This window comes from Solanum pennellii, chromosome 4 (genome assembly GCF_001406875.1).
Source record: "Solanum pennellii chromosome 4, SPENNV200".
NCBI lineage: Eukaryota > Viridiplantae > Streptophyta > Magnoliopsida > Solanales > Solanaceae > Solanum > Solanum pennellii.
Window position 1 is genome coordinate 3,521,422 of NC_028640.1, and position 22,255 is coordinate 3,543,676.

The window sequence follows — 22,255 nt, forward strand, 5'->3', positions numbered from 1 at the left end:
TCTGTTACCTTGCTTTTTGGTATGATTTATATTGGAAAATATGCATAAGTCCACAAGTTTATGAGCTAATTAATTAGATACATCTTATCAGATTTTGGTGTTTTTAGATACATGTATTTTGAAAACATGTATGGGATACGAATCTCGCATATGTAGTATTTCAGATACATGAGAATCACCATATCTAGTGTGATTCACATGTATATGAGGCACATACAAATCTTGCTCGCCTCTTTCTTTATATCTCTGGTAACAAATTACATGCATCTAAGGGTAAGATACCTAAAGAATTCTTAATTTGTGATAAAGATTGGTAATATTTTGTTTTTTTTAGTATATACAATAGTTATGTAGTTTTCATATATTATAATGTGTGGATTATAAAAAGGGTGGTTGTGTTTTACTTTTTAGGGTTGATTTAATTTTTCTTCGTGAAGCGAAGGAGAAAACCGGTGGATTTGTGTGGTAATTTGCAATCCTCAATTCATCATATGATTAGCTACAACAAGGTATGTCGTATTTAGATTTTGTACAGTAAATTTAAACTGTTTTTTATACTAATGGGGTAATTTGACTGTTATCTGTATAATAAATAATAAATAAATGCAACAAGAATCGCGTATTCACAATTAGATATACTATAAACACGAGAATAGAATCATAAGATGTTCAAAATTCGCTAGCCAAACTTCATGTCTAAAATTTACAAAACTCAAAAGTACAATTACGTATCACAAAAGAAAAATTGTTTGTTGTCATCTTTGACGCCCCTATACACACACTCATCTCTACAATCTTACAAAACACTGAAAGAAATTCCTCAAGATGTACAAAAAATCTACAACTCTCCATTACGCTACTCTTGGTGTTCACCTACCTCTTTAGTTCCTGCACAATACATGAACGATTAATAGCCCGTTTGGATTGATGGAAAAATAAAAAGTAGGCAGAGTCCTACGTTCTGATTTTTAATTTTTTTAAAGTTATTTTATACTTTAAAAAAAGCTAAAAATGAAACTTTTAAGCCAATCCGAATGGGCTCAAAATCATCTAGAATGTAGACAGAGACAAAATATCAATACAACAATCATCAGTGCAAGAGGAGCACAAAGGAAGAAAACTTATATTTTTACTTGGTATGATATGATGACAAAATGAACTGAGTTTACATGGAAGCACCATTACTATCTTGCTACTTAAGAATGGAAACAAAATGCAAATAAGAGTGTAAGGAAGCAAAGTGATAAGTAAGAGGTCATCGGAAACTTACAGTGTTCCAAACAAATAAATTCTTTGAACTCTTGTAAGTTCGGAACCATACTGATTGTCCTCGATAAAAATAGTCACACTGGTCCAACAGCAATACAAAAGATTTAAGGTCATTTTATAAATGAATACCTCCAAAAAAGGAAACAAGCTATTTAGCATACCTGTGAATGCGTTGAAAATTAATTTGATTCACCTTTACTGTTACTCCCTACCAAAAAAAAAAAACAAAAAAACAAGATACTTGAAAACCTCCAGGGAAAATCTTAACAACTCTACGAGCACAACCCCATTAAGTATTTTTTGTTAAGACATAACCGAAGAAGCAGAATTCCTGAACCAGGATTGGCTTACCCTGAGATTATCTTCAGATAAAATTGCTGTGTCTCTCGGAGTGGTTTTAGCAGCATCACTGCAGATAGTTTGAATTCAATTAGCGAATACACATGCTAAAGGTGACAAATGTGCCCACAAATGGCTCAGTCCAGGAAAGGACACCAAATATTATGAAACTACAGAATTCACCTGATATCAAAGTGCCTTTTGTTAGCAAACAGCTTCACAGTTTTAGGACCTTTAATGTAGGAAAAAATGTGTTAAGGCATGGCATCAGTTTATATAGACTTCTTAAAGAGATTTTAACCGAAACACCAAAGAGCCACTTTCAGAGTAAGTATGGCACCTGTGACAGCAAAGTGAAAGAAATCAATCAGGAACTATTACTTAGAGAGCATTAAGAACAGCACGTAACCACATCATTGACTCACGACATCAAAATGTCAACAGATAATCTACCATTCAACTGTATACATGATTGATCCATATCTTTAACATTATACCTATACCAATACATAAAAGAGAGCAGAGCAATCGGTGAACCCCATTATAGAGAAGCCTGCCACAAATTATCTGGCTATCCCACTAACAAGAAATGAAAAAGATTTTAAAAGGTCACTGCAAACTAGGTAGTTTTACAAATTATCCATATTTTCTTGCTTTCCTTCAGATTTTTGCATAAATATCAGAGTCAAGATTTCACTTAACAAGACATAGTGGTTTATCCATCAACTAGTTGATGCATCATTTAGCTACATATCCATATAATAAATTATGAACACATGCCAGAGTAAGAATTTGTTTATCTTAAACAGTAGGCCTACAAAGGTAAATCTTCCAAAAAGCTGAAAATGCAAAGTGGTTAAACTAAAGGTCTTACGCACCTAATAAGAGATTACCAAGGGGCAAAAAGACACGAAATACATTGCCTACCTTCCTCCATGAGTCCTCCAATAACCAATGAATGCAAATTGATAGGCTGGTAAAAAGGTAAGTAAATCAATAGCTGCTCATCTGCAACGCTCTCCAAGGTCAAGCCCTTCAACTCTCTGTAATCCTAATATAAATATTCAAAATAAAGTCAACACCATTAGTTTAAATAAAAACAAAACAAGGCAACCTATATTGGATGAAGGAAGTTTCATTGATAGCAGAAGCTACTAGAAGAGATTATGTCAACTCCAATTTATAAGAGACTAAGCGAGCTTCCATTTAAAAGAGCTTAATTAGCTATATTGTGGAGCGAACAATATCCAAAATAATGATCAGTGATATTTAAGCATGACAAATTGATCAAGTTAAATAGATCTTTCTTATACAAAAAAAAACAAAAAACAAAGCAGATACAAATTGATCTACATCAAATATACTGTTTCTTTGATAAAATTTATCCTATCTTATTCACTGCTCAATGTAAAATTCCTCAGCTTGAAAAATATATGGAAGGCCCAAATTTAAGAAATGGACAAAATCTTCTCCTTTTTTAACTTAGTTCATTAATTGTACCTTTTCTAGGGCATTGTTGAAACAGTGGATGCGGCTTCCATTAAGGCAGCGAACACACCGCAGGTCGACAAAGTCCAACAAATCAACCTGTTCATCACCCAGAAGTTGCAAAACATTTATATATGTTAAAACTGACATATGATAAAATGGCGTAGAAAACGAAATTTATGAGGATCGCTAAGTTTATACATCTTACTTTAAATTCGGGAACTTTTACAACCAATGCATCCTCCTCAACTTCCTGTTCAATACCGTTGCTTGCAAATTCATCAGTATCCTCATATTTTTCTCGATCAATAACACCATGAAGTTCTTGAGGTTGAACCTGAAAACCAAAAGGAAACTGTAATTTTAGAAAAATAATAAAACAAAGAAAATATAAGTGGCGTACGTACCATAGAGATAGTACCATCAGCCCATGTAACCTCAATGTTGCCATCTTTGAAGCCGATTATATTCCCAAAGGAGGACAAATGAGAATTTTCAGCTTCTCTTGTTATTCGGCGCAACACCAAGTTACCCAGGTTATAGTTAAAAAGTCGATTTAGGTGGCAAGAACTAATGATTTCCTCATTTGGGATATTTAGCCATCTAACTGTTGTGGTTTTCTCCTTGTGATCAACAGATTTGACGACTCCCAAACCATCAGAATTATCCAATACCACATATTGACCGATGAAGAAATCGTGAACTCCAAGATCAGAAATGGGTTTCAGTATTGATGATGGTAGGTTCTTTTCAGTTATCCCATTTTGCCAAGTCACATCAACAGAAGTTTCGACATCACCAAGTAAAAATTCAGTTTCAGATTTTGAAAGCTCATGCCCGCATACATTTCCAATTTTCCAAGTGGAGCAAAATGGAAACACTAGGGTCAACCTGTCAGGATCTTGTTTAGCAAGGGGAGGGGAGTCGTCATTGCCATCAGAATTAATGATCCATATAACATATACTGATCCATCGAACAGTTCTGTTATTGTACATGTCCGTTTCGGGGAAACATTCACCTTCTGTCCAAGATGTAGTGAAAGACCATCCCAATCATCATGTGGCTGAAGACCCATCCCTCCTTTAAAAGTGCGTAAAGATCCATTCATGAACCTTACAGTAACATCACGGAGAACAAAATCTACCCTACCCAACCAATTGTCAAGGACTACCATATCTCCCTCCAAGAATTTTGTTACACGCTTCAGTTGGTTAGATGGAATGTATTGCGAAGGCTTGAGCTTTTTCACATCATACATAAGAAATGATTGATTTATTTGAACTACTTGTCCAAGTGCCTTATCTAGATCAGAAATGTGAGCAACAAAGTCCCCCAGTCTTAACATTCTTCCCCTGTCATTCTCCAATTCTTCACTGGCATTGTCCGATACAGAGTCATTGTCAACTGGAAGGCCCGAAGGAGAGTCTAACTTGGCATTATCTTCACCTTCCATCTAAAAATCTAACAATGTGACATATAGTTAATCACAAGAACATCTACATTACATGTAAAACTTAACCGATTCACAATAAAACAGGGGCAAAAATCGTATTCATAATAACATGCATGTCAACCGTGAGACAACCAATCACTATACATCACAATAATAACAAGCCAGCGGCAAGTCTCGAAGAGACAAGCGCAACAGAGTACAAAAACCCTACCCTAATTTTTTTTTCAAAATCAACATCAAATTCCAATTGCGAAAGAAGCACCGAGTAAAATCATATAAAATTAACAACAAAACTCAACAATACAGCCGGTAAGGCTGAAGATACAAACTCATGAACAGAGTACAAAAACGCTAATGTAAAAGTTTTCACAATAACATGCACGCTTTTCTTCTGAAACAGCATTTCATAGAAAGAATTAAAACCGAGATCGAGCCAGCTTAACTTAGTCAAAACGTCACTAATGGGGAGGCCGTCGGGTGTCGGTTCCAATGCAAACAAAGGGATAGGAAAATGAGAGCTAAGAAGAAAGAGAAATAAGGACAGAGAAAACTTACAGAGGTGAACGGAGATGGAAGTCGCCGGCGAGCAGTGAACGGAGAGAAGGATCGGTGTCGTGATGAGGAAGTAACAAAATAGTAGAGTAAATGATTTTAATTTTTTTGACTTATAGTCTGTTTAAGTATAGTTAGTTAATTAACTAAAATCCTAATCAGCTAATTAAGGCTAACTAACTTAATAGTTAGTTATACAAGTTTCTATATTATGTATGTATATAATAGAATTATTATGATTAATATTACTTTTTACGTAACAAATAATTTGTTAATGCATGTTACTTCTTTTTTATTTTATGAAGTACTGATCAATTTTAAAGAGTCAACTATATTTTTATAGCTTTAAAATATTTTAAGTTTTAATTATCATGATTTCTATTGTTTTGTTAATGCATGTTATTTCTCTCAGAATTATTTTATGTAATTTTTTATTATTGTACTTTCTTTATCTGTAATCATGTAATATATAGATTTTCTCTTCTTTTTGAAGAATGTCTTTCTAGCATTTTTACATGTATGTTACTAATTTATTTGATTAATACATACAGTCTTATACTAATTTAAAGTGGAGTATGCACCTGAAGTGCTTGATGTTAACTCTATGAGAGATAAAACTTATTTCTATATATTTTAACTCAATGAGTGTAGTGAATATGATAAGTGCATGTAATTTTTTATTTTTTTTACATTTTGTTCGATGAGTTTTGCGATCTCAGAGTTATTTGGGTGATTTTTTTGTTATTGTACTATTTGATTTAGTTAATCACATTCATTATTAACTTGCAAAATAATCCTTGTTGCACAGGAGAATTCATAGAAATATGTAGTTGTTCAGCACGATTTTGAAATATAGAAATCAGAAGGCCATCAACACAAATGTCTTTTATTTCATAACGATAGAAATTGGATTGTATATGATTTACTTACTTACATTAATGTTCCATATTCATATATTTAGAATTATGTTTATACAATTTGATATCTATCAAATCACAATGTAAAAATTTGTTTCATACAAAAAGTTACTTTTTAGATAATAAACATATATAGGCCATCATATATATAGAAAAATTAAAATATACATTTGTCCAATTTAATTATGAGGTTTTTATGGGTGAATTCGTTAAACTTTAAAGTGTTGATACAAAATTAATTCTCTTTTAAAATATTTTTTTCGTTTTTCTTTTTTACATATATAGCTATATTTTAGTTTAATCGTATAAATTTTTGCAGAGATAAAAGAAAATATGAATTTAAATGTATCAAACTTGAAAACTTTGAAGGATTAAAGCAAATAAAGAAAAAAAATTGAACTAAAACGCTTGAAGTATTGTCAATAACTGAGGTGCTATTAAATTTAGAAAGAAAAAAATATATAGTAAAATAGGCATAATATTTTAGTTTTTGGCCTTATTTTGACAGTGTATGCAGTCATTATCACATCATATAATACATTAAGTCTGAATTCACATGTTTATATGTCAAACAAAAAAAATATCTAAAAAAAATATAACATTGAAATATTATATATGCTCTAAAAATAATATATGCAGATCTTTACGTGAACCCAAAACCCCACCTAAATATGCCCCTGACATGAGTATATCATGGATCTTGAGATCATCTCAACTCCATGTACTTGATGTCAATTTCGAAGCCTTCGTTATAGTAGGTTCCTCCTATGCATACATTTTGAATATATAAGCATGTATTTGTAATTAAGTCATATTATATGGCGTTTAGTGTAATTTATTATCTTTTAAAATAAAAATTTATTATGAAAGTTAAATAAATATTTTTAAATAATCACGAATTTGTTTTCTTGTTAGTTTTATTATTTCAAGGAGTCGCAATTTCAAGCAATACATGTACAATGGTTGTGAATCACCAAATCCTATCCACTTTGCAGAAATAACATTCATTTATTATTATTTTGTGGTCATATCTTTGAAGAATAGTTATTGTGTTTGAGTTCAAGTTTCACAAAAAATCATTATTTAATTAAAGATATATTGAAATAAATGAAAGTCGAAAATTCAAAACTATATATGTTCAATATAATCAAAATTTAAAAGGGTTACAAAAGTGAGCTTAGCCAAAAATGCTAAACCCCAAAAGTCAATTAGGACTAATTTTGTTGAGAAAATAATAACATTTTGTTTTACTTAATTATAAATGAATATTACTTGATTCTTATGAGAGGAACTATAGGATGGTATTGCATGTATTATGAGATGGTTTGTTTATAAAGCATCTTCAACATTTAATTTATATGTTTTTCAAAATTTTCAATTATCTATACCTAGAGAAAAAAGTGGGGTTGAAAATTTAATGGGTTAATTACGTGGGTGAATTTTCTTTTAAAAAATAATTACTTATTTTAAATATACTCTTTAATTATTACCATTTATAGCCGCTTTTAAATTTCTTTCTTTTCTCTGACTCGCTCTTTCTCCTTTTTTTTTTCTTTCTCTTTTTTCTCCGTCTCTTTCTATCTTTCTCTTTTTTAGTCCTTTTTCTTTTTTTTCTGTTGTCCTATTTTTCTTGCTTTTTTTTTGTTGCTCTTTCTCTGTCTTTTTCTATTGCTTTGTTTACTTTGTTTTCGTACTATAGTCAACGATTTTATACTGTATAAAACTTATATCAACAGTTAATTAGATAAGTAATATAATCGTAACAAATGAAGAGACATAAAAAATTACAAATGAATTAAATTTTAATTAAAAATGTATTATAAATATATTAAAGTTGAATTATTAGAAGAGAAGTAATATAGTCGTAACAAATGAAGAGACATGAATTAAACTTGAATAAAAAATGAAGTACAAACATATTAAAGCTGAATTATTAAAAGAAATTAAATATGAATGTAGAATGTAGAAAACAAAAGAGCATTCTTTGATCTGTATGTAAACTGAATAAAACTTGTATCAATAATGAATTAAATAAGTAACCCAATTGTAACAAATCAATCACTTAGTTGCAAAATGAATTAAATTTGTATTTAAAAGTGTATTACACAAATATTAAAGTTGAGGCAAAAGAGAAATTAAACATAAATAAAAAAAATGTAACAAATGAAATATCAGACATTGTTTTATGTGAATTAAACTTATACCAATAATGAATTAAACAAATATTCAATAATAACAATAAATAAATAAAAACTGTAAAATGAATTAAATTTGCATTAAAATTGTATTACATTGTATTAAATTTGAATAAGAACAAAAAATTAAGAATGAATGAAAAACGTAACTAAAGACTCACAAGACAATGATCATTAAAGTGAATTAAACTTGTTTTAATAATGAATTAAACAAGTATCCAATAGTAACATATAATAAAAAAAACTATGAAATGAATTAAATTTGCATTAAAATTGTATTACACAGTATTAAAATTGAATTAGAACAGAGAATTAAAAATGAATGGAAAACGTAACTAACGAAAGACATGACAATTATCTATAAACTGATAAGTTATATCAATGATAAATTAAACAAGCTAAGTATACAATAGTAACAAATAAATCAAAAACTTCAAAATGAATTAAATTTCCATTAATATTGTATTATTTAATTCAACTTTAGTACAATTTTAATACTATACTTAATTCATTTCAATATAATATTTCACCTAAAATCAATTATAAACTTAACCGATCTCTCTTAAAATTGATATATAAACTCCAAACAACATTTTCAATAATTTGTAGGAACTACCTATTCAAACTTATCACAAATTCATAAAATTCAAATAATAAATTCAAAATTTAAAGCTTTATAATGACCATCAATGGTGAACTCTTGCTTCTGTAATTTTAAAGAATTGAAATTTCTGCTTAAAAACGTGATTTTATATAAATTTTTGATATATTTTCCTCTTTTCATCTTGTTTTTGGATAAAAAAAGTGACAAGGGCACAAAATGATTGGGAAAATATAGTTATTTAGATGAAAAATTCAAAGAAGAAGAACAAGAATTAAAAAAAGAAGAAGAGGAAGATATTACACAAGAGAAACAAATAGAAGAGTTAAAAAAACAGAAAGAGATGAAGGTGCACAAGAGTAAAAAGAAAGAAGGACAGAATCGAAGAAGTAGAAGAATTAAAAGAAGAAAAGGCAAAACGGTTGCGAAAGAAGCGAACATTGTATACTTTTTTTAATTAAAAAATGTTATATTTAGTTAGAAAAATTATGTTACTATAAATGATAAATATTTTTATAATATAGCATATTTATGTGATTTATCCATTTTTAAATGAATAATTTAGAAAATTTCTTAATTGGTTAAGCAACTAGTTATTTTTAAGTTATTTAAATACATTAAAAATTAAAATTAAAAAAAAATGTTATTTTCTAAAATTAATTGAATTTTATACCAACTTGATTTAGACAAACAATGGACATAAAATTGAAAATAATTGTGAGTATAAGGAGAGAAAGATTATGACTACTATCCCCACTATCACATGGAAAAAAATATATTGTGAAATATGAGTAAAATAAAACAGAAATAGACTATCTTCATACACCTAGGATAAATGAGTTTTTTTTTTTTTCATAATTCCTAACATTTTATATCTTCATTTATCCCAAATATATCAAGATAATTATTGTCCTTAATAATATATTTTTTCCATGATAGTAGGGTTACCAGTCATAATTTTTGTCTCCTCAAAACTTATTTTTCTTATAAAACTAGTCACTCTTATGCAAAGAGTCAATTTATAAGTTTTATTCTATATGCAAAGACCCAAACTAAATAGTTATATATGTAAAAAGTCAATATATTTTATTATATAATTTGAGAAAGGTTCCTCTAAGTTAATAAAATGTTATCCATTTATTACAATGGAATACATTGGTTCTTATTCTTAAAATTTTTGTTGATAGACTATAAATTTTAAGTAGTTTAATTTAAAATTCTAAAATATTAAATAAAGTTCTACTATCTTTAACTAAAATCTTAAAAATTAAAAATAAGATTTATTGCACTTCTAAATTTTGATGGTAACATATAGTATATTTTTCTGATGAGTTTTTGGCCAAAAATATCTTTCATTTATACCCAAACTTAAAATACATCCTTGAAATATTATTTTTATCAATAAACATCCTTAGTTTTCTTACATAATTTCATTACTTGCTACAAGAAGTTTCTGAAAAAAAATATTAAATATCTTGAAAATTATTGCTTACGAAAATTAAAAAGAATATTTGGAAGGTGTGAGAGTACATGATCTGCACTTTCTCACTTAATAACCAAAAGAAGTCATCGCTTAATTATCTTTACTTTTTTCATAGCCAAATTTGTATTTAGATTAATAAATTTTTGGATCAATCTAATATTAAAGTGATCAAAATATTGATTAAGTCTCACATTTGAGTTCCATTCTACATTATTCTAGCATATTCAATTGAGAAAACATATTTAAACTAATAATATTTTTAATATCAAATTACATGAAAAATAGATGAATAAAACTGTCAAATTAAAAGATCTTATAGAATGCTAAACTCAATTACCTTAAAAGTTGACAGTAGTATTTTTGGCATATCTAAGAATAATAATTAGTAAGGGATGACTTAATTTTTGTGGGATGTATTAGTTTTCTGATAAATTCAAGTAGAAGTATGAAAATTGTTCAATTTAAATACTTGAAGGATGTTTTATGTTAAGAATAATACTTTAAAGATATACTTTAAGTTTGGGGTATAGTTTAAGGATGATCTTGGGTAAAAACTCTTTTTCTGGTAATTTTAGAAAAATTTTAGTGAATAATTGAAATTAATTGTAACTTATAACATTGAAATAAAGGGTATACAAGAAAATTTATAATTAAAAAATTAGGAATAATTTCATACTTAGCAAGGTTTTGTTCTATAATACTCAAATTTTCTATGATTTATGATATACGCCTGCCTCCTTTGGTTTGATTTTTTTTTTCACCATTCTTTAAATTTATTATGACTTGACAATTTTTCCTTCTTTGTATCGATTTCTTCATATTAATCCATATTATTGAAAAAATGACCTATTTAAGAAACACTTTTACAATAATCAATCAACTAAAATAAGTAATGTCATATATACACACGTAAATAAGTAAGTTGATATTTATTAAATAAGTTGTTGCTTTAATAATATGAATTAGTACGAAGAAATTATAATGAGGGAAAAGTTTGTCCAATCGTAATTAATTTATATTTATTTTAAATAGATTTAAAGGATGATTAGAAAAATAAAATAAAATAAGGGAGATAGGCATAATATCGTATACCATAGGAAATGTGAGTGTTATAGAGCGAAACTTCGACTAAGTCTCTAAAATTGTATTTGTTGTATCAGATTGCATCACAAATACGATTGATATAATTAATTCTTATCAAAATGAATACAGAGGAGAGAGGATGAATACACGTTGTATTTGTTGTACCACAAATACAATTGATCAAAATAAAAAATAAAAATAACACCTCATACACATTTAAGGCTATATATCTCGAGTTATAAACATACTTTTTAAAAATAAATTACTTATAGCAGATTATTATCGAGTTATAGCATATCAATTAAAATATATTTAATTAAAAATAAACTATAAGTAATTATTTAAATACTAATTAATATTTTTAAATATTTATTTTTATTTTTACAGTTAAATTTTATTTTATTTTTAAATAAAATAAAAAGGTAAAACACGTTTATGTATTAATTGGTAAGTAGCACCAATTTTGGGATTTGAATTAATTTTAAGTAATAATGGATAATTAACAAATTAGCACATATTAAGGAATTCAAAAAAGATTTAAATTATTCAGTTTCCTTCAAATGCTCAAATTAATTTAAATCAAATTGAAACATGATTTTTTTCCTTTTTTTCTCTCTATCACATTTCTCACTCTCTTGTTTGCATAATTTTTACTCCCTTTTTTTCTTGACTGAGTTTTTTTTTATGTGAAAAAATTGTGATTTATTTTGATGGACAGTAACTTATCAATATTAATTAAACATGGTGGCAGATGAGATCCGTCATGTTGGTATTTGTTATAGTTTTCTGATTTGTTTTTAGTAATTTCTGTTAATTCATTGTATTAAGAGTGTTATAAGATTGTATGATATTTGTTTTTTTGTTTGGTAATTTTTTTTGTTATTTGTGGATATGTGTAATATTAATGAAATTGTTGGTGAAAAAATCGTATAAAATTGATCAACATGATGTTAGTTGTCTGAATTGCATATTAATATGGTATGAAATATGAAATGCTAGTTTGTTTGTCTGTTTTTGATTTGTAAAGCAATGTTCGTATTATTTTTTTTGACATTTATAATATGAAATGTATATTATTTTGATATTAAAGATTTTTATTTTATTTTGTAATGACATATCTTTTTGGAACTGTTTTTAATGAGCATTGATTTTTCATGTTAGGTGATTACCACAACGGTTGATATGTATGCTGTTGTTGAAGGACCAAAGAAGTACATAGTAAATTTAAATATAAGGTGTGTAGTTGCGGGAGATTTCACCATTCATGTAATTGCAGTTCTTAGATACAAGATACTTGCATGAAGCATATTTCTGTTCTGCCTTTTATAGCCTGAAAAATTTCAGAGGTGCATATGTCATCCCTGTTGAATTTATCCCCTGCGAGAGTACATGGGATATACCCAGTTATATTTCAAAGACTAAATTGATGGCATCGGATCCAAGTAGATCAGTTAGAAAATCTCATGTTGAACGCTGGAAGAGGTTTGCCGATGCGAAATTCAAAAGGTCAAAGGTTACTTGTAGTAGATGTCGTCAAGTTGGACATAACAGAAAGACATATTCAAATTATCCTGTTAAAAAAGGATTTCATGATTTTTACTTTTTGTTACACAACATGTTTTGTTTTATGGAATGAATTTGGTATAATTAATATTTGAGTAATTGTGATTTCTTAATATTGTCCAACTATAAATAATATTGAAACACATTTTGTGTCCGTTTTCAAATTTTATTCCTATACTAATATATAGTTAAACAAGAATCATACATAGTTCATACAAAAAACATATATATGAAACAACTTTTTAAACATATAATTGTACAATAAAACTCTTGTTAAAATAGTTTATAATAGATCACACACAGTTCGTACAAAGTTCATACATATGGATCAAAAAATATATGATAGTTGTCATACTAAAACGATAATAAATCAAAAATGTTATATCATGTTCATACTAGTAGTAATCAGACTTCATACATATTTCATCCAGACAATAATCAGATTTCATACATAATCAATAATTTAAAAAAGATTCATACAAAAAAGCCAACAAAATAGAAATGTAATGTAATACCCATACAATTAGTAATCATACATCAATTTATATATCAATTCAAACATCATTCAAACACTGTCATATAAATAGACAACCAAATCAATTCATACACAAAGCATGAAATGAAATTCTAAGGTACTTTTATAAACAAATCATACAACAGTAATACATCAATGTATATATCAATTCATACAACATTTATACACAAGTCATACAAACTAATACATCAATCCACACAGAATTCATACGATATTAATACATATTACCAGTGTTTGAATGATGTTTGAATTGATATATAAATTGATGTATGTATAAAGTCTGATTACTTAATTGTATGGGCATGAAATTACAATTCTAATTTGTTGGCTTTTTGTATGAAGTCGAATTACTAATTGTATGGGCATGAAATTACATTTCTAATTTGTTGGCTTTTTTATATAAAGTCTGGTTACTAATTGTATGGCATGACATTACATTTTTAATTTATTGACTTTTTTGTATGAAGTCTCATTACTAATTGTATGGGCATGACATTACATTTCTAATTTATTGGCTTTTTTGTATGTACATTAGAATAGCTACTGATTTACGTGTCCTCCATGGCATGCAATCCATTAAAAAGAAATATTAATGTGTTTGCATATGTTGGGATATTTTAACTTGATTTTTATTGTTTGTGTTATTTCTTGAATCTAGGATGATTCTTTTGGTCTTTATTCATAGTGTCTTTGTGGATGCTACTAACTCATGTATTTATATGTTCAACTCCTTTGAGTTATATGCATGAGTGAATGATGATTTATATGTTCTTGGCCGTGTGAGTGTAGTGAATGTGATAGTGCATGTGTTTTTTTGTTCAATGAGTTCTTTTCTCTCGAAATTGTTTTATGTTATTCTTTTATTATTGTACTTTCTTTATCTGTAATCATGTAATATATAGGTTTCCTCTTCTTTTTGAAGAATATATTTCTAGCATTTTTACATGCATGTTACTAATTTATTTGATTAATACATGCAATCTTATACTAATTTGAAGTGGATTATGCACCTGAAGTGCTTGATGTTAACTAGATAAAATTTATTTCTACATTTTTTAACTCAATGAGTGTAGTGAATATGATAAGAGCATGTGATTTTTTATTTTTTTTATATTTTGTTCGATGAGTTTTGTGATCTCAGAGTTGTTTGGGTAATTTTTTTGTTATTGTACTATTTGATTTAGTTAATCACATTCATTATTAACTTGCAAAATAATTCTTGTTGCACAGGAGAATCCATAAAAATATATAGTTGTTCAGCACGGTTTTGAAATATAGAAATCAGAAGGCCATCAACACAAATGTCTTTTATTTCATAACGGTAGAAATTGGATTGTATATGATTTAGTTACTTACATTAATGTTCCATATTCATATATTCAGAATAATGTTTATATAATTTGATATCTATCAAATCTTGTTTCATACAAAAAGTTACTTTTTAGATAATAAACATATATAGGCCATCATATATATATATATATATATATATATATATATGAAAAAATTACTCTTTCCATCTCATAGTATGTGTCTATGTATAGTAGTTAAATGGTTACACTTCATATGAAGAAAAAAAAGGTTAATATCTATGTGATAAGATTAAATGATGTGATTTTTCTGAATGTTAGATGTATATCGTTCCTTAGCTAGCAAACACGTATTAGAAATGTGCAATTCTTTTTAATTTCTGGTAGATGAGTTATCATTTTAATATTCAATTTCAAATTTTCTTGTAGTTAGGATTGCCTCATTTTCTTCTACTTCCGTCAATAATATTCAATAATTAAGCACACAATGATCATCCGATATGAAGTTAACATGTATCAAATTATTTTCTATAAATTTATATCAAAAATAAAATAAAATTTGTATTAGTTTCATAATATTGTGTTCGTGGCACAGATAATCATCGCTAGTAATAAAAAAAATCCTCACAATTTAATGAATCTCTTTATCGATCCATTCAATTTGCATTTAACTTGTGAACTTTTTTTTCTTAATAACTCTATACAAAGGAGGAAGATTAACTAGATTTCATACTTTATTGATTTTTAACGTTATTATGTAATCTTTTCTAACATTATTATGTAATTGAGGTTCATATTCTTCAAGAAAAAGTTTAAGACTCAAAACTGTCATAATCTTTTCTAACGTTATTATGTAATTGAGGTTCATATTCTTCAAGAAAAAATTTAAGATTCAAAACTGTCATAGTCTCACTTGGATCAAGAACAACTCCTTGATCTATTTGATTATCTAACATCTTTAAAGCATTGTCTGATTAGTTGAATTCAATATTTCATAAAGAGAATGACTTGCTATTATTTTACCTTTTCTCGAGAAAAAAATATTTTAAAAATACGACATCTCGCAATTCACAATACTATTTTCATCTTTTTATTTCATTGATAAAATAAACATTTTGGAATGTCATGGTTATCTTATATTGATACTTTTTCTTTGGACTTGATTTTTCAAATTTATCAAAATGATCTTTTGCATATGTTGCACAATTCCAAGATCGTAAATCATTCAAATTAGAATTTATGATTAATCTAAGTTTATAAAAGCGTGAAAGGTACTATTGAAAAATATTTTATTCGATAAGTTGGTTGTTGTCTTTAATGTGTAGCTCTCCAAAATTAGATAGATAAATTTACATGTATCATTCAACGGTATTTTATCTTTCCTTTCTCTTACTATCTCAACCTCATTTATATGTTTTTTGAAATATTCAATCACTTCAGATTTATGAGAAGTCAAATAGATATATAGTATCTTTTGATCACATTCTAACAAGAGAAGTCAAAATTTCTTATTTCAGAAATTGTATTCCCTAACCTCATCTTACATAAATAAACTAGATTTGAATTAGTTTGGTGTAAACACTCAGTGAGGATAAGTTTTTTCATAAATTTTCTTTGTTCCTAATTACTCGTCCATTTTTGAATTGATACACAGAAAATAATAATTGATATAGTGAATTTATCATTTTATTCCTATTAATTATGAAGGGGATAAACTAAAAACTTAAATTTTTTCAAGAAGTTCTACATTTTTCAAAGATATTAATTGTGGATATAATAGAGAATTTTTTTTTTGTCCTTTTTTGATTTATCAAAATGGACAAATAATTAGAGATAATTAAAAAAAGAAAAATGTATCAAATAATTAGAGACACAGGGAGTATTTATTTAAATGGTACTTCTTCTGTCCGGAATTGTTTGTCATATTGCGCTTATTGAAAGCTAATTTAACTAATTTTCAGAGGTAATTAGATCACATTAATTCGATATTTAAACAAAAAAATTAGATATTCTAAAACTATATGAAAAGTACTACAAATTACAATTTTTTGCATATTAATATGATGAAAAATACATCTTAAAATGTTAGTCAAAATTTTTATAGTTTGACTCTAAAAATAAAAATCATGACAAGCAATACCGAACGGAGAGAATAATACAATATATCATTAATTATGAATATGAAAAGTATGTTAAATATGATAATTAGTGCTATTTATGAAAATTTCTCCTATAAATAAGAGTCCTAAAGAACAGTTATTATATAATCGGAAAAATTACATAAATTAGTACATTTTAATAAATAATTACTGATTTTAGCAATACTTTTTATTTATTACCATTTATAACAATACTATGTCAAATCTGCAATATGAATTAAAAGTGATAAGTGAAAAAAAAGATATTATTGCTATAAATGGTAAATATTTTTTTATTTTTGTATATTTATGTAAGTTTCCCTATATAATCCTTCTCCTCCAACCCTGTACCCATAATCCCTAATTTAGCGATCGGAAAAAGTGTTGCAATGTCACCGGAACGTTCATCGTCGTCGGCAGATACTTCATCATCCTCGTCGCGACACACCTATTCGTCGTCGGCATCTACTTCATCGTTGTCCGCAGCAGCTACCGTATCGTCGTCGTCGCAATACACCTACTCCAACGGCGCATACTTTCCGACACCAATTCATCTCCAACAACAGCCTCCTCAGCCCTACATAGGCGCTGCTCCTCCGCCCGTCTATCCAGCTATTCCTGCTACTCCAGGCGTTTACACTTTACCGCATTTTCAACAAGTAATTCTAAATATGTTATAAGCTTTTATATATATCTGAATTTTTCTTTGTGTGGGCGTAATTGCAATTGATTTTCAATCCTTACATTTTGTTTGCGTTAGTACTAATAGCTTACATGTAATTATTATGCATGTAATTTTCTCGCTTCTTGGTTGATTTTGATTTAAGTTTCTTTTGAGAATTTGGCTGGTAATTTGTGAAACTTTCTTGTGAAATCGTTGAGATTGTTTCGTGCTTGCTTGTTGAGAGTATATCTGCATCTGTTTGTGTATCTTGCTTACTAGTCAATTAAGTAGGTTCGAAGTCTCACGTTCAAATCTCTATTTGTGTTTATGTACGTGATATTCTTACTGCTTGTTGGTCAATAAAGTGTGTTCGGAGTCATGAAGTTTCATGTTCAAACCCTAGAGGTAACAATACTAATACTAGCTGATTTCTTCTCATTTGTCATGCCTTGGTAGATTGAGTTTCCTGGTGTCTGGTGAAACTAGTCGAGCTCAGACACCACGGTAATCAAAAGAAAATAATGACGCCAGTTATAAGCTTGTTAGGTTCGTTTTAAGAAAAGGACAGAAGAAAATATCCATAGAAGTATTTACACCCGGACTTTGTGCTATGTAGCTTTGTCATGTTAAGCTAGCGAGCTTGCTGTGAAAATGAAGATTTATTTTGTCATGCTTGAAATGTACCTAATTCTTGTGGACAGGCTCAACAGTTATTCCATAGAGATGCGCAAACAATCACACCTGAAGCACTTGAAAATGTGAAGGCTGCACTTGCGAGCAGTGAAACTGAGCATAGAGCTAACGCCAAGAAGAGAGGTGTACCTCGTAAAGCAGCAGGAAAAAGTTGGAAAGATCCTACCCTGACGCAGTGGCCATCGAGTAAGCCTAATTTCCTATTCCTTTTTTTTTTCGTTTATTGGCTGTGCCTCAGTAGTGTTCAAATCTGTTTATTTATAAGCTTAATTCTCTCCTATTAAGTCTTGGATAGTTTAAGGCATCAATCAAACTGCAATTCATGTCTTGATTATATATCAACTACTTGAAGCCTATGACAATTGACAAGTGTATATGGAAGGCCTAATTGCTGAATAAACCAATCTGTGTGATAGAAGTATGAATAGCAAATACAACAATATACCCAATGTAACCCCACAAGTGGGGTCTTGGGGAGGATAGAGTGTACCCATACGGCCATACCATACCCCTACCTTGGGAGTTAGAAATAAATAGCAAATAAACATACTATAAAAATTTGTATTATTTAAGTTATGGGGGTTTTGTGTCGTTTCAATGCATTTCTTTTTCTTCTTTTCCCTGAGGTATTTAGTAAATGAATGTGTAGGAGATAACTCTCTGAAGTAATCTATCAGATCTTACATGTTAGAATACTATGCTTTATTGGTCCAATTTCATGGTTATGGTCTAGCAAGTAATTGTATCCACTGCTGATATCATTTATCTTACTCAATTATCTTTCACTGTTGGTTCTGCCTTTCACTTCCTTTCATGAATGTTGTTTGCACCTGTTTTCCCATCATTATTTGTGCCTTCTTCTGTTAGAAATTGGTGCAAGATTATAGTATAGTGGAATGACTTACTGTTCGGATGGTGTTGCAGATGATTATCGTCTATTCTGTGGTGATCTTGGGAATGAGGTGAATGAGGATGTTTTATCAAAAACCTTTTCAAAGTTTCCATCCTTTAACATGGCTAAGGTATTATGTTCTGTTAGATAATTTATTTTGCTTTCCAATACTTCTACTGGTTTTTCTTGTCATGAAGAGAGAAACTTTTGTACCCTACAAGTTTCCTCCTCTCCTTTTCTTTTTCTTTTTTTTTTTGCTAAATATGGTATTTCTACATCCTAAACATTCTTGAATCTTCAGAAAGCTAGAAATCCTTGTATATGCACAAACAACTGTTGATAGTCTGAGGCGGATCTGGGATTTGATGTTTACACAGTCCTACGACAACCTCAAATTAACAGTATACAATAATAACTGAGGTTCACAGTTAAATATAAATAGACATTTAGTGGATTTCAATATACATATACTGGATTGGGGGTAATACTAATTTGAGATTCTTTCTGCGTTGACCTGACAGAAAAGATCAGAAAGAAATTAAGAAGTAATTTATACTCGCCTTGCTGTCTTTGAACTTTATTGTGTAATTGTATGTTTTAGCTTACAAGGTTCAGTAACAAAGAGTTTTTACTATTCATTTCGACAGGTTTTGAGAGACAAACGGACTGGTAAGACCAGAGGATTTGGATTTGTAAGTTTTTCCAGCCCAGTAGACTTTGCTGCGGCACTTAAAGGAATGAATGGTAAGTTATCTGGTAATCAATATATGTGCAGTCTCTTGTTTTGCTTGAGCTATTAAATGCCAACTTGATATAGTGGGTTTGTCACAGTTATATGATCAGCTTTTACCTTCTTGAAGTACCACCAATCATAAATGATAGCGTAGAATTTGTTCTAACAGTTTTCTTGATATGCCATTTAATTTGGCTAGATGTCCTTCATGTCAAATAATTCGGGTATATATAAAGGGTTCCCTCTGTTATGCCACTGGGTTTTGTATTTGAAAGTGTATTCCCTCCCTCCCCCCTTCCTTTTCCTCTCTCCATGGTGATGAAGGAATAATGAAAGAAACAAGTAATTGAACTATGTATTGAAAACAACAATTAGAACTGCTTTTAAAATTGGTCTAGGTAAAGTAAAAATTAACAAGGAAAAGAACAACATCAACCAAAATGGTATGAGAGAGTTTCAAAAGTCTGTTTCTTGTGGAGAGGGGAGTACATGAATGTCTTAAATGGCAGTAGCTATGGAATTGGTGCAATGTTGTTCCCAGATGCCTAATGAGGTGGTAATTCGTGCTGTTTTCAGGGAAGTATGTTGGAAATCGCCCAATTAAACTAAGCAAGAGTAATTGGCAAGAGAGAAATGACAATGAAGCTCAGAAAGACACAAGGTGAAGATTTTTGGCATTGTATATGAGATTACATCTTGATAGTTGGCATTAATTTTTACTAATATGAACTGAATTACGTTTTCTGGACATTCGATCTTGTGGCAGAACCGATCACATAAGAAGCCGACGCTAGCAAAGAAAGGATATTACAAGTGAGCACCTACCATGATAATGACTCAAGCAGCAAGAATACTTACTGTACTAATGATGATTTAGTTTTAAAGTTTAGTTGGTGAATGATTCCCTTGCAATCCATTTTGTTATGATATAGTATTGGGAAAATCGCAGAGACTTTGGAAAGGTTTGGGGTATTTTTTATAACCGCAGGATAACCCATTGTCGCTACAACCTTTGTCATTTGGGTGAGGACTCTATAATGAGCACTTTGTGCACATTGGGTAAACCCCCCACTGTGTAATAACTGGGGAAGTAAACCGCACTAAACAAGCCCTATGCTACAGGCTAAACTCAAAAGGCATTGAGGGAGATCAATTCTGGGTCATTCGTGTGGATAACCATCCTCCAAATGCAAAAGTTGTCTTTTGACAAAATAAATCATTAAGCTGCAATATTATGTCTTGTCTAATATTTTCATGAAGTATAAATACATTAAGCTTAAAAATTCATGAATGAACTTGAAAAACCAATATGAAAAGGACTTGTTTATGTCTCAATTCTGAAGAACTATACTAAGTGGGGTTTTTAAAAAATGATGTGTATGTAAGTTTTAATTTTATTTTAGAAGTGAAAAGGTTGTTTCTAATAGATCTTTAGCTCAAGAAAAAACAAATAAAGGAGTACTATAATTATTTTATTAGTGTTTTACTTGGTCATATAGTTAGAAGGAAAGAAAATATATGTACATTTTTATACATTAGTTCGGATACAATGTTTGGTTTGTAATTAAAATTATTTTTCATTAGCTATTTAAAATTACACATAACTACTCTATAAATTGTAAAAATTATCCAACATCTTGGACTCTTGGTGGTACTTGGTACTTTGTCGTTGTGGGTTACACGTATCGATTGATTTCGTTCGATTTTAAAATTTATCGATTTGACTTATTGGTTATTGGTTTGTAGAGAAGCTAAATCATTATATTACCATTAAGATATTTACTTCGATTATTGGTTTATCGGTTATTGAATTGTTATTGATTCGGTTATCAGTTCAACCATTAAGATTAAAAAAAAATTATACTAAAAATCACTTTAAAACAAGGTGACAAACCAATGAATCATGTACATGAGTTCACAAGTTACATCTTTCTCAAAAGCAAACACTTTTACATTGTACATAACCAAGAGTTGGGACGACTAGAAACAAAAGTAGGAAATCAAACTCTAAGTCAAGGACTTTATATACAAAATGGTATGAAAATAATTATTTAATTTACCATCAGATAGTCAGTTAACCCGTTAAGAAAAAACCCAAATTGTTAAGATTCGATAACAAAATAAATCAAAACTGTTATGAAAATCGTCAAGTCAATAACTCATTAGGGATAAATCAATAAATTTTTTTTCAATTCGAATTATCGATTTTAATTTGATTTATAACATGTATTTTGTAACTTTAATCTAATTGAGGTGTGCGAAAAGTGAATCGTACACCGTGGTCATTAAATAAAAATAAATCCAAAATAATAGGTACTAAAGCACATATTAAGTTAGAAAAGAGGA

General features: G+C 28.9%; 1 protein-coding gene and 1 pseudogene across 1 annotated transcript; one reads left to right on the top strand and one right to left on the bottom strand.

The window, feature by feature from the left end:
* Positions 1-620: 620 nt before the first annotated feature.
* Positions 621-5,364, bottom strand: LOC107016305 (probable ubiquitin-conjugating enzyme E2 24). The gene is made up of 10 exons (XM_027916396.1): positions 5,106-5,364; positions 3,504-4,558; positions 3,305-3,433; positions 3,109-3,195; positions 2,536-2,659; positions 1,792-1,840; positions 1,621-1,678; positions 1,431-1,477; positions 1,271-1,348; positions 621-888 (listed from the first exon to the last, which is right to left on the bottom strand). The coding sequence occupies exons 2-10, from the start codon at positions 4,548-4,550 to the stop codon at positions 882-884; spliced, it is 1,626 nt and encodes a 541-aa protein (XP_027772197.1). The 5' UTR covers positions 4,551-4,558; positions 5,106-5,364; the 3' UTR covers positions 621-881.
* An 11,889-nt stretch (positions 5,365-17,253) lies between these two features.
* Positions 17,254-21,373, top strand: LOC107016191 (annotated as a pseudogene).
* Positions 21,374-22,255: the final 882 nt, after the last annotated feature.

Bases quoted from the DNA above. Each gene is read 5' to 3' on its own strand.
- LOC107016305 (XM_027916396.1), bottom strand. From the start codon at position 4,550: ATGGAAGGTGAAGATAATGCCAAGTTAGACTCTCCTTCGGGCCTTCCA. The intron at 1,679-1,791 runs GTGAATTCTGTA...AACTATCTGCAG, and splicing joins AAAAGGCACTTTGATATCAG to TGATGCTGCTAAAACCACTC. The intron at 1,349-1,430 runs GTATGCTAAATA...CTGTTGGACCAG, and splicing joins AATTTTCAACGCATTCACAG to TGTGACTATTTTTATCGAGG.